The 17,737-nt window shown below is 37.7% G+C and overlaps 1 protein-coding gene across 2 annotated transcripts; it reads left to right on the top strand.

Annotated features, from left to right (window-relative positions):
• Nucleotides 1–534: 534 nt before the first annotated feature.
• LOC104096252 (tRNA nucleotidyltransferase cca2) lies at nucleotides 535–16,678 on the top strand. 2 transcript variants are annotated; one of them, XM_018770851.3, is made up of 15 exons: nucleotides 535–903; nucleotides 2,849–2,979; nucleotides 4,543–4,660; nucleotides 5,324–5,376; nucleotides 5,821–5,870; nucleotides 5,974–6,072; nucleotides 11,659–11,804; nucleotides 11,951–12,078; nucleotides 14,177–14,243; nucleotides 14,652–14,735; nucleotides 15,021–15,083; nucleotides 15,217–15,358; nucleotides 15,445–15,612; nucleotides 15,969–16,066; nucleotides 16,146–16,678. In XM_018770851.3, exons 1-15 carry the CDS (start codon nucleotides 541–543, stop codon nucleotides 16,248–16,250), a joined length of 1,815 nt encoding a protein of 604 aa, XP_018626367.1. In that variant the 5' UTR covers nucleotides 535–540; the 3' UTR covers nucleotides 16,251–16,678. The 2 variants fall into 2 exon arrangements, with proteins under 2 accessions (XP_018626367.1, XP_009600897.2); XM_009602602.4 differs by having other exon boundaries at nucleotides 11,695–11,804; nucleotides 16,146–16,481.
• Nucleotides 16,679–17,737: the final 1,059 nt, after the last annotated feature.

Here is a 17,737-nt window from a genome sequence, read left to right as displayed (position 1 = left end):
CGGTATGGGCATTATGAGTTTCTAGTGATGTCATTTGGGCTGACAAATGCCCCAGCAGCATTATTTTCTCGTATGATTATCATTTTCTCTTGTGAAGAAGGACCAAGATACTTCTACCCATTGATAAGGAATAACTTTTTTTTCCCTCAAATTGTTTTGATATAATTTTAGAGATTTCTCTTTACGTATTGCTCCATCATACTAGCCTCCATTATTGTATACAATATTACGCTTACCCAATGGCGGAGTCACGATTTTTACCAAGGGATACGCCGAAATACAATATAATTTTTTGGTGAAGGGGTATCGATTGACATCCCTTGGTTGAATGTGGCTCCACCAGTGCTTGTCCACCTTATTTTTCTTTTTTAACAATTATAAAATAAAATACAATTTGACAAATAATTTTATAAATATTTTTTTGAACGAATACATTGGGTTGGTCACGTGACTAGCACAAGCAGATGCTTCATCGGGTTGACCCGACCCGTTTAGCATGCTTAAAAGCGGGTCATCACTAGGCCGTTAGAAAGGAGAAAAATGAAGGCTTTGAGTATAGCCGTAGCCGTTTCAACATTTAACGCCACTCGCCGCCCTCGTCTCTTCACTTTCCGAAACCCTCCTACTTCTTCTCCCCTTCGTTCATCCCTCCTCCTTCCAGCCTTCAAACTCAAGAGATTCTCCATCTTCTCATCTCAAAAACCGCCACCGGCGCTAGGGTTTTACGCCGGAGTTACAACAATGGTGGAGAAACCAGCATCTCCGCCGTCGTCAGTCCAAGTGAAGGACCATATTGATTTAACGGAACATGAGGAGAAGATATTCAACTGTCTTCTTCAAGTTGTCGAGCAATTTAATCTCAAAACACAGCTTCGTGTTGCTGGCGGTTGGGTTCGCGATAAGGTTTTAGTGCTAATCCTAATCGTTCTTTGTTTTTCTCCTGTTATTAAACCGTCCTAATTTAACAGTCAAAATTATGAAATCTTACAATCAAATTATGTTAGTGCACTTAGTCTTAAGGAGCTATTACTTAAACTGTTTGATACTCCCAGCATTGAGTCTATTTCAATTTATGTGACACTCCCCATTTTGGACGTCCCCACATTCTTTGGCCCCATTTTTTTTGATGTGTATGTTTGACGCCATTCTTGTTTGATGTGTATGCTTGACGCCATCTGTTTTCATACAACTTTAGTTCACAATTATTAAACTATTCAGGTTACAACATGTTTTTTTTCTTCTATCAATATAACTTTTCAACCTGTTGCATTCTGAAATTCAAGCTAAGAACACTAGCTAAACTGAGGAAGAAAGCTACTACTACTACTAAGCTAAGCTAAGGAAACTAGGGATAATCTCATTGATAGCCTTCCAAATGATAACAACTGAAGAGTAATAGAAAAAGCCTAGCTAACTTACTAGGGTCTAAAAGAAACTGTTACAATACGAATTTGGATGATTTCATTTCCTTTGATAACGAAGGCTCGAGAAGAAATCACCTTGTATTTTTTGAGGTCTTCAAGTCATCAATAGATTGAAAACAGAATCAGGTTCATTTTGGTTTTTAAGTTGTTCAGACCAGATAGAAGTACAAATGCAGTGCTCAATACAACGTGAAGTAATCAACATTTGGCGCACCTTTATTTTCAAGATCATCTTTCCTGGCTTTCTTTTTTTAATGGTGGGGGCATAATGTTGTTTACCTAGATGTGACTGTGTATACTCTTAACCAGATGAGCTTTTTATCAATTGAATTTTCTAGTTTCAATCTAAACTATGGAATGCTTTGTATGTTAGCAAAGAATAGCTGGTATCAGGCCGGAATAAAGGAGGAAGCTTGCAATAGGTTAACCACCATGGAAATAATTCTTGTGCACAAAAACTTGATTTCTGGACTAACGGTGTTCATTTTTAAGAGAATCCCTATAAAACATTAATTGAAGAGTACAGAAATGGTAACTAAATTGGAGTAAATAGGGTAGACTAAACCTAAATGTTGATTTATGCATATTTATTCTGTACACTTGCTCATAATGGAGTGTTTGATTTAACATTATTATCCCCCCCCCAACAAAACTATTGACCCAAAGAAGAAAAACGCATATATTCTTATCATTTTCTGATGGAATGCGAGAATCTGAATATTTTTTTTTTTTTTCCCACAGGCCACACCAGGGACATATTATATAGATGTAGGTATGCATGTGTCTCACATGCTAAAGCTAAAGACATCATCTTTTACACTCTACCCAGCTATATAAGCCTTGTATCCTTTTTCTAATAACTTGAAGCTTGATATACTCCCTTCGTTTCAATTTTATGTGTCTTACTTTCCTTTTTAATCTGTTTAAAAATAACGCCTCCTTTTATATTTAGTAACTCTTTAGCTCCAACACTCCATATGGCATATTTCAGACTACAAGATTCAAGTACATTATACACATCTTTACTTTAAGACCACAAGATTTAAATGTCTTCTTTACACATAAATTGAAACGGAGGGAGTATTATTTAAGCTCTACACAAGTAAACAGAAAAAATACACGTCATTGGGTGTGCACAATCATCTCTAGATTCTTTTTCTCTTCTTTCAATTCACAACATTCGAAACTATGTCACCTGAGCCTATCAGCCTAAACTACTTCATTTTTTGCTTCAGTTAACTACTATCTTTCTTTCTTGTGGAATTTTTTTGGAATTGCTTTCTAGTTTCTACATGTATCTTTATGACTATTAATGTGGCCAAAGTATTTGTTAGTCAAGAAATTAGGTTTTGTCGTTTAATCTAAGTTATTTTTCTTTCTATACCTATTTATTCTTTGGCTAATACGGAGTTTTATTACTGTAGCTGCTAGGTGATGAATGCTTTGATATTGATATTGCTCTAGACAACATGTATGGACGAGAATTCTGTGAGAAAGTGAATGAGTACTTATCAGCATCAGGTGAGGAAACCCAAGGAGTTGGTGTAATCCAGTGGTATGTTCCCGCAGTCTTTCCTCATGAGATGTTTTTTTCCAATTTTTTTGACATATTATTTTTCTTAGGGAAGGGGAAAAGAGGGACAATGAGAATTGAACCCACATCTGTTCTGTGGAAAGCTCCCACCGTGTACCATTAAACTAGAAGTCTTGATTTTGGTAGATGTTTTTTATTTATTGTTAAAGGTAGTATATTGATATCATCATCAAGTAAGTGCGTTGAAGTAATTACAAGTCATAGCTACATTACGTGCTATGTAATGAGCTCAAAAGTCAACCATGACCTCAATGTCATTTGCAATAGCCATGTTACACCAAAAAAAGAGTAAAGAAATATACCTGTATTTAATGCTAGTTACAGATTCCAATTTGCTTCAAAAACTCTTGCAGTCCTTTCCTTCCAAATAGTCCACCAGATCACCGAAGGGATGGTTTTGGCAGATGCTACGCAACCAAAATAGGGGTAAAAGTTGGTTTATTTTTAATTTAATAGAGGATGGATAAATATGGTGAATAGTAATTGGCACTGATGACAAAACCATGAACAAGCATATTAGTTAAATTTTGTCTCACTAAATTTAATAGAGGATGGATAACCTATTAACCTATGTTGTCTCTCATTTAATGTAGGTAGCTTTTTTAATGCTATGCTGTTTAAGATCTATGAGATGACAGAACCATGAACTAGCATATTAGTTAAATTTTTGTTTCTTTGAAATAGGGAGTGAAGTTGTGTTGTCCCTCATTTATTGTAGGCCCAATTATTTAACTCTATGCTCTATACGAATTTTGGGTTTTGAAGAATAGTATTGTAATGAGGGTTCAAACACCATCAGAGACACAAAACACTAGGCGATTTCTTCCCGTATTGCCTAAGCCTTGGTGGGCAAAGTTATTCGGTACCTGCATTGGTGGAGAGGTAGTAGGTACCCGGTGGACTAGTCGAGGTACATACAAGGTGGACCGAGCACCACTGATATTAAAAAACTAGTGTTGTAGTGTAGGACATGCATTCTTGTTACCGTTCTCAAAAACAAAAGTGTAGGACTTGCATTGCGTTATTGAGAATGATTGCCAAGTTCTGTCAGGGAGGAGTAAGTTGTTGAAATTGAGAAGGTATCAATTAATTAAACCTTGACCTGAAAATAAGTTGATAGATATGACTCTAGTGCAGCTGGTTGCTTTTTGTAGTCCTCCTTTATGTTCAGTGATAGTCTTGTAATAAAGATCCAGCTAAAAGTTATCTGGGCAATAGATTAAAGTAAAGCTCTTTTTGCAGGTCTGTGCCGTCTGAGTGGAGTTTGGGAGGGCTGATAATTTTTGTTTTCCCTACATATTTTAAAAAAAGAAGCAAGTTTTTAGTTTTTGTGCCAAAAAAGGAAGAGAATTCTAATCTTCTGTGCTATAAGTGTTCTAGGATCTTTTATCCTACTAGGAGTACTCTAAGATTCGTTCTTACTACTATTATTATCTTATCTTGATGTGACACGTCACTTTCTCAATGTTGTTGGCTTGTATAGCAAATTTTCATTAATTAAATATTATTTTATAATCTTTACAGCAATCCCGAACAGTCAAAGCACTTGGAAACAGCAAGGATGCGCCTTTATGACGTATGGATTGATTTCGTCAACTTAAGAGCGGAAGACTACAGTGAGAACAGTCGTATTCCAACAATGGTATGTAATTGTTGAATTGGTAATAGATATATATCTTCTCTTTGGTGTTTAAATTTGTATTCTTATTAATTTTATTGTAAATGCGGGGGATGAAAGGCTTAGTAGATTCTACCAAACCTAGCTATGAAAAATAACAAAAGGGAGTAAGTGAAGGAATAAGTAAAGCTAGAGCTTTTGCATGAGTGTCCTCTATTGCATTCGGTATCAAGGGCCTCAGTTAAGAGAGTACAATGCTTAGTGTCATCCTTTAAATTGGGATCAATTGGGATGGTCATCTAGTGAATGAGAATGCTGAATCAACATGTTACCAGTTCCCGTCCGCTGTTTGCTCAAGAGCTCAAGATTAATGAAAGTCTCTTATATAATATGTTAGAATAGTTCAGTTTAATGTCTGAACTTATTTACGCTTCTTTTATCTTATTCTTTTGTATGACCTTTTTTTATGAACCTAATCAACCATCGTTGCAATGATAGGATGCCTTCATAATATTTAACCATTGATGTCTGTTATGATTAAATTCCTTTCCATTATTTAATGCTGCCGTCCTAACAGTTACATCAAACAATTAAATGTCAAAATTTTAACAGTCATGCGTATGTTCGGTGTGCCACGGACGCTAGTTTCATCATTAAAAGATTGTCTTTCTCATCTGCTGTTCTTAGAAATTTGGCACTGCAAAAGAGGATGCAGATCGCAGGGATTTGACCATTAATAGGTACTTTGTTATATCTTTACTTTTCAGCACCCTTTTTAAATATTTGCCACACCTTTGCACTTGTAGGCAGCAACTTGGTTTAGTTGATCTATTTTCCCTTCCCCCAGCCCAAACAACCCAAAAGAGTAAATGAGGAAAAAGAAAAGCATCTTGGTCATGTCAGTGTAAGAGCACAAACTTCATGGAAAGCTTCTCAGTTTCTTTTTCATCTTCTTCTAAGTTTGTATGTTTATTTGTTTTCTTAGCATCTTTTTGGTTTGTTTATTTTCTCTTGGGACAGGAGGATGTTTCCATATCATTTCATTTATTTTGGAGAATCTTGCCTTTGTATGCATTATTGTATTTGTCCAACTATGTTTTAAGTTAGCTTTTTGTTTCAACATGATAAAAATGAGTTGCCTTGTTTAATCAGCTAATTTTTCACTAAAAATTATGTCTTTACAGCTTGTTTTACAACATAAACACCAAGTCAGTCGAAGATTTTACAGAAAGAGGTATGCACGAGCTCTATTTCTCTTGACCAGATTCAGTTGCGTGCAACTAGAAATATAGGTTATTACAATTTACATGCTAATTAATTAATTACGTGCTGTTCAGGCATTGCAGATCTGAAGTCTGGAAAAATTGTCACCCCACTACCTCCAAAGCAGACCTTTTTGGATGATCCCCTAAGAGTCCTTCGAGCTGTTCGTTTTGGTAATGCATTAGACAATCTCTCAGTTGCCTCCTCCGCTCTTCTTATGACAATTCTTGTTTATTCTGTATCTGACATAGATGTCGACTATTACTATTGACATTATGATATTGGATGATTGGCAGCATGTGGATGTTTCTTCGAAGTCTTAAGCAAATTGAATATTTCTCAAAGTTAAAGTAGGATTAGTTTTTTTCTAGGCAATTATATCCGTACCCTACAAGATTATTTAGAAATAAAGCATAAGATATAGAATTTCTAGAGTAATAAATACCTTTTTTGATAGAGTAATAAATTTTATTAAAAGAAGGGCAAAGACATGGCCATATACAAGAAGTATACCACAAGATAGGAAAACCATTTAAAAATATGATTTTCTATGAAAGACACCAAATTGTCTATACATATAGGAGCCGCATGGTTGCAGGGATTAGATGCTATTCTTTAAGTGTGAAAAATCCTTCTCTACTCCATCAAAAGCTCTCTTATTCCTCTCTCCATACAGTCCACATAAGTGCTAGAGGAGCAACATCCCATGGCATGCTCTTCATTAAGAAGATTTCTGTCTTCTTAACGTCTAGCTAAACACTATTTCGTTCAGTGCCCGACATTACCCACTCGAGTCCAAACCATCCGATAGTGTAAAAGGAGCTGATTTACATCTTCTCCCGAGCCTTTAGTACCAATTGACACAAGTAATCTTTCCCTTCCTCAAGTACTCTGCAGTCAAGATCCCCTCCGTGCAGCTAGCCAAGTGGAAAAATACACAATTTTTGGAATCTTAAGAATTCATACTGAGATGTGTGGAAAATCTAGCTCCTCCCTAATCAGGAGCTTCTCATGATAGGACTAGACAGAAAAGACGCTTGTTTCCCGTAAGCCCCATCTTCATACATCTTGGCTATCATGTAAAATTCATTTTTTATGAAGCAACTTGATCAAAATTTGAAATTCTTCAACCTCCCCGTCTTTCAAGTTCTTCCTAAACCTCAAATAACAAAGCACTTCCCCCCTTGTAGACTCCACAACCGTTGGACTGGTATCTCCTTTTGGCATGAAATTTTATATATTTTTGGAAATGTGATTCTCAAAATGTTCCCTCACCACCTATGTCCCCAAAAAACTCACCCAGTTCCTGCCACCTACTCTGAATGAAATATTCGCATTAAACTATTAGTCTCTTACCATCACTTTACCTTTAAAAAAAGTACTCTTACCACCTCTTTATGAAATTCCTCCATAGTCGTACCGATATGTGGAAGTGAGACATTTTTAGTCCTCGATCCCATTCTAGAACCCTATACTTCTCATCTATCCCAAATTTCCATAACCACTTTCTCATTAATGCCTTGTTAAAAGCTCTTAGATCTTTAATTTCAATTCCACCCCAACACTTTGGTGTGGTAAGTGTCCCCCATTTTACTAGGTGAAACTTCCTCTCTCCGCTTGATACAATCTATAAAAAATCCCTTAACTCCGACTGGAGTGCTTAGCAAGGACATGAGATGTGTGGCAATGGTCGATAGGATATTCTTAATTCACACTTCCTTTCCCCCTTTTGGTAAATACCTATTTGCCAATGTGCGAACTTTATTTTCTATCCTCCCTATCATCAGATTCCAAATTGCTTGGTCCTTATTAGAGGCTCCTAGCGTTAAAGCCCATATAAGTGGTGGGAAGAGACCCAACCTTTCAATTCAACACCTCAGGACCTCAATATTTTCCACCTCGCCAACTGGATGATCTGACACCAACCAATGTTAACACTTGTATCAAGTAAGACATGAGCTTTGTCAGCATCATAAATCAACAAAAGTGTCATGCGCCTGCCTGCTTTGTCTTTGCCATAGTCGATGCCCAAAGTTAAGGTTGCCTTGCCATCACTCAAGGCTCCTTGACAAGCTGACTTGCCTAAGTCACATGCATTCACTTAGACACACAACCAGCCCCGCACATTGTTTCCCTCTTCCGCACAAACCCATGTCAAGGGGCAACATACAAACCCTTGACATTGGTTCTGGTAGACATTTGTCATGTACCAACATTAGGGGCTAACAGACCACCCCTGCTAGTTGAATTCGACGTCCTCGTCGAGGCTGTCTTCAAGTAGTCCTCCACTTGTTTTTCATACTGTCACAAAGAAGCACCCTTCTACCAAGTTGCATCTATCTCGGGCTTCCCTTTCCATTGAATCAAGAAGTCTGTCCGCCTGTTTTCTTATGTACCCCAAGAACCTGGTTATCTAAAATTTTCTCAATCTCGCCCTCAAACTGTGTGTGCACCACAGTAGGAGCTCTCTTAATCTTGTGTTGATCTGGATCTTCGGCATCATCAATGTAAGGCTTCAAGAAGCTCATATGGAAAGTCTGATGGATTTTTATTCTTTCCATCAATTTTAGACGGTACGCAACCTCACCAACCTTCTCAACAACTTCAAAGGTTTGAAACTAGTGCCCTATGTCTTACCCTGCTGTCAATTTTCTTTCATATCTGCGGAGTAAGTTTCAATTGCACCATGTTGCCCACTTTGAATTCCAATGGGTGTCTTTTTTGATCAGCATACTTCTTCATCCTCTTTTGGTCCTTCTTCAAGCTATATTTTGCCTCTTAAATCATGGCTTGCCTGCCCATGGCATAATGGTATGCAACTGGAACTTGCTCCTTGTATTCTGTTGTGCAATTTTAAGTGGCTTCGCCCAAAATTAGCTCGAATAGACTCATCTCCGTAGCCGAGGACTTGTGCAAGTTATTGGAAAACTGTGCACTAAATCTGCCCAGTTTGATCAGCCATCACAAAATGCCTCAAATATTTCTCAAGCAGATGCTTGATCCTTTCGGTTTGGCCATTAGGTTGGGGATGATTTGCGGTTGAAAACTTCAAATTTGTTCCCGTCAGATTGAACAAATAAGTCCAGAATCGACTTGTGAATCTTGCATCCCTGTCACTTATGACATCCTTTGGTATACCGAAGTATTTCACCACATTTTGAAAGAACAGCTCTGCAGTGACATTTGACGGACACGCAGTAGGAGCAACAATGAACATATCATACTTCGAAAACCTATCAACCACCACCATGATTGATGATAACCTATTCACCTTCGGAAACCCAATGATGAAGTCCATAGAGACAAACGTCCACTACCCTTTAGGAATAGGAAGAGGTTGTAGTAAACCTGCCTCCTTCTTTCGCTCAGTCTTGTCTAATTGGCAAACAAGACAACCCTTCACATAAGCTTCAACATCTTGTTCCATCTTCGGGACAATGGGAGCTATATCGGGACAATGGAGCTAACATTATCCTCTCACTTCCAGGAACGTATCATGCGTCTCTTTCAAAAGCTCACGATGCAAACCATCACCATAAGGTACGATGATGGTCCCCTTTCTCACTTGATTTATAGTTTTCACATGCAGTGACTCATTTGCAGTACAAGACTTGATCTTATCAAGAAAATCCGCCTCAAGTCGAGTAATAGAATAGACAACAGCAAATACCTTTTTGCGACTTAACGCATCGTCCACCTGATTGTGTCTCCCCGACTTGTATTCCCAAAGAAAGTCATATTCTGCAAGGAACTCTTGCCAGCGAACTTGCTGTGGACTTAGCTTCCATTGTGTCTTGAAGAATGTATTGGCCACATTATCTGTCTTCACAACAAACTTCGTACCTAGCAAATACACATGCCAAACCTACAAGCAATGTATCACAACAACCATTTCCTTCTCATGAGCCGAGTTTGACTTTGTCGTTGTATATTTGGACGACATTGTGATCTATAGTCGGACCCTTGATGAACATATTTCACCTTTGATCAAAGTACCCTCTTGTTTGAGGGAGTACAAATTGTACGTGAAGATGGAAAAATGTGAGTTTGCTATGCAAGAAATTAAGTTTCTTAGGCATTTGGTAAGTCAGAACCAAGTGCGCATGGACCCAAAGAAGGTGCAAGCCACTGTGGAACCCCTAGTTGTGAAAGAATTGAGGTCTTTCGTTGGGTTGACAAACTACTACAAAAAATTCATTGCTGGTTACTCGAAGAAAGCTGATCCTTTAACTGATTTGTTAAAGAATAATGTTAGGTGGGTGGGGTCTAAATCGTGCATTAATGCATTTGATATGTTGAAAGAAGCCATCTCCTATCTTGCGGCTTCCTGATTTCGAGTTGCCCTTTGAAGTCCATACCAATGCTTCCGACAAGGCTGTCGGGGTGCGTTGGCACGGGAAGGCCATCCAGTGGCGTTCGAAAGTAGAACGTTGAATGAGAAAGTTCGAAAGATACTCTTTGCTTTGCCAGACACATCCCATGTAACCTCCCTTGTAACTGCCACCGGCAGCTCCTTTATATTGTTTTTATGTTGGCTACGGCAAGTAGCAGATATTGTGAGCCTTCCACCGTGAGTCATTTGTATATTCTGCGAGAATAAAATAAAAGGTTAGGTTTTACCTGTAATTGCTTTGTGTGCTTTCGTTTACAAGTCTGAAATAATTTTAAGTCCTAAAATGAGTGAGATGTTGATACTGAGATATTGTCTCTTTTCGTTTTTTCCGTCTTGTTGAGCCGATGGTCTATCGGAACCAACCTCTCTACTCTATCGGGGTAGGGGCAAGGTCTGCGTACACACTACCCTCTCCAGACCCCTCACCTGTGGGATTTTAGTGGGTTGTTGTTGTTGTAAAATGAGTGAGATAACAAGGCTGAGTGGCTTGCGACCGTGCAGTGTCATTGCGAAAAAATTGACCCTGTAATCAAGAAACTCCCCGTTCACAGGCCTTCTCAAGATCTAATTTGCGCAAATCCTTGTTTTGCCGTCATTTTGTGAACTTCCTATTTTTTGTCTTAGAAAAATAGTTGCATTCTTGGCCATATGACGTTATTACATTTTGTGGGATCAAACTTTTTTATCTTTGTTACTTCTCAAAGATAAAAAACTGTTTTATCTTTGTTCTGATTTTTGAATCTTTTAAAAAAATATTAACTATTATAGTATTATTTACAGTACTTCTATGTAGTTTCTAAATATATAAGTTTTATTGAAAAAAACTTGAAGAATCTATTATGTCCATATTCATACTGAATTTTAGGATTTTTGACCCTCGTACTATGATGTCCTTCACAAAAAATGGGACAGAGGAAGTATAAACTTTCTTGATTCTTTTTTCCTATAGAAATTACAATTGGAGGTTATTTTTGAACTAGATCTCACAGCACATCTACTTAATATTATATAATTACCTATCCCCCTCTCGGGGGGGGGGGGACTTGGTTGAACCATTCCAGAACTTCGCTATCAAAATTGAAATCACGATCATATATTAGAGCCATGGTGACATGGATAAGTTTGGTCAACGAAATGGAGGATTCCAATTCTTAGTGATTGGAGGGAGTTTCTCCGGTCTATTTGCTGCATATTCTACGAGTCTGCATGTCTTTTGAGTATGCTCAAGTCATATATAATGTGAAATTCTTCCTCTTTCTTCCAGTATCTCCCTTTATCACTTTAGGTTTCAATAAAGCTGGTTGGGCATCTATTTTTCCAGTGGCATTTTCCCTTGTTGATTTAACTTTGTTGTGCTGTTCGTCAGACATCATCATGTCTCCATATAATTTGGTGAATTTAGGTGCAAGGTTTGGGTTTATGTTAGATGAAGAACTAAAGAAGGCAGCTGCTGATGAGGATGTGAGGGCTGCTATTGCTGATAAAATTAGCAGAGAACGCATAGGACATGAAGTATGTCAATCTTATTACTGAGTGAAGGTTTACATGATTGGAATTAATTTTGAGCCCTAGATCTCTATTAGAAGGAATTCTTTAATGCACATTGCAAAAGGTTACTGTCATTTTCTAATTTTCATTTCACTTTGTTTATTTTGCAGATTGATCTTATGATATCTGGCAAACAACCAGTCAAAGCAATGACTTATATTGCTGACTTGAATTTATTTTGGGCTGTATTTAGTATTCCTACTGATTTTGAACCATCAATTCCTGAGGAATGTGATAGGTATTGTTTACTGTCTTCCAAATCTTCTTTATTTTCGAATCCATAGGCTGTGTGCTTGGTAGATGCTCCTTATAGAAAAAAATGTGTTTGGTAGATGCTATTGTATTCCAAAATTCTTGTGGACAAAACTCAGCTAGTGAACAACATTGCTTTATACTTCATCCGGACCTATTTAAAGCATACTTACATAGGATAATGATTACCCAACAAGCTCAGAAAGTGATGTCAACAGCCTAAGTCATTCACTGTTCCCTATACTGGACGTATTGTCTTGGGAGAAGGTTGGTAACAGATGTAAGGGCATGATCTTGTTTGCTTTAGCGACGGAAATATAGAACTCGACTGTCGGGTACTAGGGATAGGGTAATGAACATTCCCTAAACTGGATGTTATTGTCTAGGGAGAACGGTGGTAATAGAAATAAGACATGATCTTGTTTGCTTTTAGTGATGGAAATATGGATTTCAATTGCTTGGAACTAGATATTTGGGGAAAACCAACAGAATGATGTTCTGAACATTCCCCTATGTGATGGTTTCTCTGGTCTAAATCCAGTAGATGGTGAGCTAGATCATTTCCAATTTGGTTTTAGCAGTGTCATCTCTGCAGCAGCCTGACACTCAAGCGGTCAAGCCACTTAGCCTTAATTGTTCTCTCTCACAGTTTAGGACTTGGAATATTTTCAGACTTGTAAACGAAAGCGCACACAACAATTACGGGTAAAACACCCAACCTTTTATTATTCTCGCAGAATATACAAAGGAATCACATTGGAAGGCTCACAATATGCGACTTGCCTTAGCCAACGAAATACAAATACGGGGGCTGTCAATGGCAGTTACAAGAGGGACAGTTACATGGGGTGTGCCTGGCACATGCCAAGGCCTACAAACAAGTAAAACACTTTGCCACTATCTAAAGATGATTCCCACGAAATTATTCCACCTTCAGCCTTCAAGCCAACTGACTCATGTGCATTGCACATGGCAAAAGTACCACGACACTTGCACAACACATTTCCTTCCAGTCATGTATTTTGCACACTTGTTCCAGCTTCGCCCACACTTTGTTCAGCCTGCCTTGCCTTGTCTTTAGGACCATGCCTCACACATAATCAGCTCATGACAATGCTCTTGTCATAGCCATGCCGTCCCACTGATCTACACACATGCTTTTGCCAAGTGCCACGCGCCTGCCTGTCTGCCTTTGCCATACCAGTAGATGGTGAGCTAGATCATTTCCAATTTGTTTTTAGCAGTGTCATCTCTATGGCATTTTCATTTTTTTTTGTTGGAGACAACTAATTAATCATGTTCACGTAGAACTGAATGACAGTTCTTGAACCAAGCCAGCTGTCGCTTTGGTTGGATCTCTGGATTTTCAGTGAAATCCATATATTAGTTGCTTCTTCTTCCAAACCTATGTTGAAGTATCTTAGAAGTAAATAGCTTGGATGATAAAGGTGGTCATGCTCAGAATTTAGCTAGGGGGATACTGTAAATGAATTCTGTTGGCATATGATTAGATCTTGTGGAGAATTAAATGAGTGTCATTGTCATCTCGTGGTCTATTTTGTTAAAGAACTTTACTGATTTTACACTTGCTAACGAGTCAATCCTGATGTATATTGTCTTTGGAATTAAAGTGTAGTCGACATTGTTGTCAGCCATATTCTTTTTCTAGATGTTTTTATCACCTATTCAATTCATATTTCATATGAACAGCCCGCTGCCCCTGTTGTCCATGACCTCTGAACTGAAGTTTTCTTCTGTTAATGGCTTCTTTTCTTATTTCTTTCCACTTTCCGCCATATATGTACCTGATGTGGTGTTCCTCCTATTCTCTTGTGCACATTATCATGGGCTATGTTTTTTTCAAGTTTTATTGGGCTCCCTGACCCCTCCGCAAAAGACCAACGAAAGAGAAAAGCCCAAGTGAAATCTAGCTTACATATATCTTAGAGTTGGGTTGTTTAGGGGTTTCATTAGGTATATTTAGGTTCATTTTATTGTTTACTGGTTTTTGATAACGTAATTTTCTAATCATTTGCTCTTTAATGGTTTTTATCTCTAATATGTTAATCATTTATGACTTACAGGCTGTGTATTGCTTGCTTGGATTTAGCTTGGGGGCTTTTAAACTTAATTGGATGGTCCTCATTTTCTGTGAGTGTTGTTTCATCATCATGATTTGCCTGATCTTGCTCTCTGTATTTGAGATTGCAACGGGGGGATGAATATGAAAATCCTTTTGAGTTTATCCTATTCAAGGTTCTAATGCATAAAACAGGTGCTCAATATTTATGTCCTGTTCATTTTACAAACTAGATGGAGTATAGGGGTCTTTCTTCAACTTCTCATCTCATGTTTTTGACAGTTGTCGGTTCTTCTCATTTCTGATTTTTCTATGATGATTGGCAATCACATATTATTGATAACAATCCTCATTGTGGTGTGATGATCCAAATTATCCAAAAAAAGAAGACGTTCCATAAACTTGCTGTGTCAGATGTCAAATGGCTTCTGTGTATACGCTAATTTACACTAACCTTTTCATATCAATTTTTAATTTAGGTTGATCAAAGGAGACTTTGCCTGTATGCTGCTTTATTTCTGCCATTCAGAGAGACCATTTATAGAGATAACAAAGCCAAAAAGGTAGAGCTCTGGACCATCAAAGAGTCCATGCAATCTGTTATGTTGTTTGGTCAATTCCATTCTGCATCTCTTATGTGGATTGAACAGTTTTGCTTATGATTCCATGGACGTGTTTTGCTTATGATTGGCGTTAGTCGACATTTAGTTTCTAAGCAGAAGAAAAGAACTGCCTAAAGATGCTCCTTTTTATGTAGTTACTGTGAATTTGATATTATCTGCACATGAGCTCCTTGAGGATTTGGGGTTTATTGTGTATAATTACTTACATTGGCTGACACTTATCAGATTCCAGTTGTCAACTATTTTTTTCGCAATTCTCTCAAGTTGAAGGCCAGTGATGCGGAAACAGTGAGTGATTCTTTATGTGCCTACTATATGTTTCATGCATTTGTTATTGAGCCTTGAATCTTAAGCCTATTTTTTTATTACCACTATTTACCACAAGAAATTTGATGTTCACCAAGTTAATATACATTTGCAGGTCATAAGCTTGCATGCTGCAACCAAGAAGTTTGTCACCTTAATTCCATCACTTGTTTCTAAAGAAGATATCAAAGTTCTAGAAGTTGATTGGAAAGATACCATTGAGGTTCCAATTGCTTCAAAACTTAGAATATTGGCTGGTAACAATATCTTTCTTCTGCAAGACGAGTTTTCTATTTCTTAGTGTCATCTTGCAAATTGATGGTTAACTTTTGTTCACAAACAGGACTGCTACTTCGAGAAATTAAACAATTTTGGCGCGTTGCTCTTCTTCTATCTATGCAATTACATCCCGTTGACATTGTGTCCTCTACAAGCTTCTCAAAGGAGAACTTTGAACTGGACAAGAGAAGTGGATTATTCAAGTCAGTAGAGAATGCAGTGGGAGCGCTAGGTATCATCATTTGTCCTCTGTGCTTCTATTATGTTGTTCCCCTTGCAATGTGAAATGGGACGACTCAATCATGTCCTCTGTGCTTCTATTGAGCATTTAATTTAAGATATGTGAGGTTACAGTAGCAATGCTAGGTAGAGGGAGGATGCCCCTGCAAAATGATTGTCTCCCTTTTATATTTTAATTTTTTCACTATAATTGCTCCTGCCTCGTTTCTCTGTTTAGCCCCGGAACCTGGCCGCTGCACAGCCACTAAAAATAAAAATAACCCAAGTACCCAACCCTGCCGGTTGCAAATTCTTTTGTATTCAGATCCCATATATATTTGTAACCTATGATCTTACCTTAAATTCCAGGTCTGGAGAAGGTTTGGGAATTGAAACCTTTGGTTAATGGAAAGGAAATTATGAACATTTTGCAGATTGAAAGTGGAGGGCCAGTTGTTAGAGAATGGGTATGCCAATAATTCTCTTTTCTTAGCCAGCAGTTAATTAGTTTGAAGTATTTACTCATCGTTTAATTTTCCTCTGCAGCAACAAAAATTGCTGGAGTGGCAGCTCGCACATCCTTCTGGTACTGCTGAAGAGTGCCTTGATTGGATGAAGCAAACACAGTCAAAACGTGCAAGAACTGAGTAGTTTTATTTCGCAGTGTGCATCCAGTAGTTGATAGCAGTTCAGAATCCAGATTTTCCTCATTCACCTCTTACCAGGCACTGCCTGTGCATTTGTATAGCTTCTAATGATTGTATAGTGATGCTAAAAGACTTGTCAGATAGGAGTCCTTTAAATAGTACAGAGCTGAGTTGAAGTTGGTCATGTCTGAAAATTTTTCTATATTTATCAGGTGGAAGAAAAAAGATTTTAGCAGGAGGAAGAGGTTGAGTTTCGTATCATGACTAGGCTGTCATCTAGTGGTATTATCAAGATTTTCCTATTTTTGTTACTTGTACTCCTTATTATAACTTTTGAAGGTAGATAGGGGCAGGGATGGGGTTGTGTTTCCTCTGCCTAAAGCGATGACTGTAAAATAGCTACAATAATGCAGTTTTGATCTTCTTCAAGCACATCAGAGCTAAAGCTTCTTACAGGTTTTAGTGAACAGCTAGTTTTACTGGGAGTCAATGTAGTGGTGATTTGTCTCCTGGCTTTTTTGTAACCTGAAGTTAATTTTCCTTGGAAACCTAAATTTTGCTGTATTATGGTGGCTTAGTTTTTTCGTCAATTCATTCATGATGTTTCCATCCTTTTGCAATAGTCACTTGCGCATGGGCAGAATGATCTAATCTTGCACATTCACAGGGTATGCACTAATGAACACTAGTAAGGTTGAATCTCTTGCTAATTTAACGAGTAGGTTTATGTTATTGGGGACACACTAGTCACTACTCACTAGTTAAGAAGTGATTTCCAAAGAGTAGCTAGCCAGGCGTTAGGGTTATATAGCTCAAGGCTTTATTGGAGTTACCAATCAATTGGCATATAAGTTATTTTAAAGATATAGCCAAAAAACGCATAGTCATTATGTAGGCTCAATATTTGACAGGAGATAAGTGGTGACCGAAGCTGACACCATGGTTGGTGTAGCGAGGAGGTTGAATCTCTGTTGTAAATGATATCTTGCTTAAGTTATTCAAGAATCTATGTATTATAGGTTGCTGAATAAGAATGTGGGTGTTAATAATAGATGGATTAAGAACACTAAAATGATAGACCTAAACCTCATAACAGTAAACAAGCTTTTATTTTGTGTAAAAACTAAAGATATATTTTAAGTTATATATTGTATATTAACGTGTAATGTGTCAAACGATAAGTTACACATTGTGTACAAATTAATAATGTATCAAGGCAAACATTTAACAGGAAATAATCTCTACATTACAATCTTTTCTAAACCAAATGACCCCTAAATGGTGCGTATGCCACGGGAAGAGTAGGTAATTAGACTTGTATAACGTAACCCCTTTGTAAACATGTCATAAGAAGATTAGTTTTCTCATCTCTCTGACTCCACACTTCAAAATGACATCTCCACTCTACTCCCAACCAAGTGACCCGATTGGCTCTCTTTCTGGTAAAAGTCTTAGGTTGATGCATCGCATTCAGTCTCGCCACTGAAAGCG

Source organism: Nicotiana tomentosiformis, chromosome 3, assembly GCF_000390325.3.
Source record: "Nicotiana tomentosiformis chromosome 3, ASM39032v3, whole genome shotgun sequence".
Lineage (NCBI taxonomy): Eukaryota > Viridiplantae > Streptophyta > Magnoliopsida > Solanales > Solanaceae > Nicotiana > Nicotiana tomentosiformis.
This window is presented reverse-complemented; position numbering and strand designations above follow the sequence as displayed.

Coding starts and splice junctions, on each gene's coding strand:
- LOC104096252 (XM_018770851.3), top strand. CDS start 541: ATGAAGGCTTTGAGTATAGCCGTAGCCGTTTCAACATTTAACGCCACT. Junction 2,980..4,542: donor GGAGTTGGTGTAATCCAGTG/GTATGTTCCCGC, acceptor TAATCTTTACAG/CAATCCCGAACAGTCAAAGC. Junction 6,073..11,658: donor CCTTCGAGCTGTTCGTTTTG/GTAATGCATTAG, acceptor GCTGTTCGTCAG/ACATCATCATGTCTCCATAT.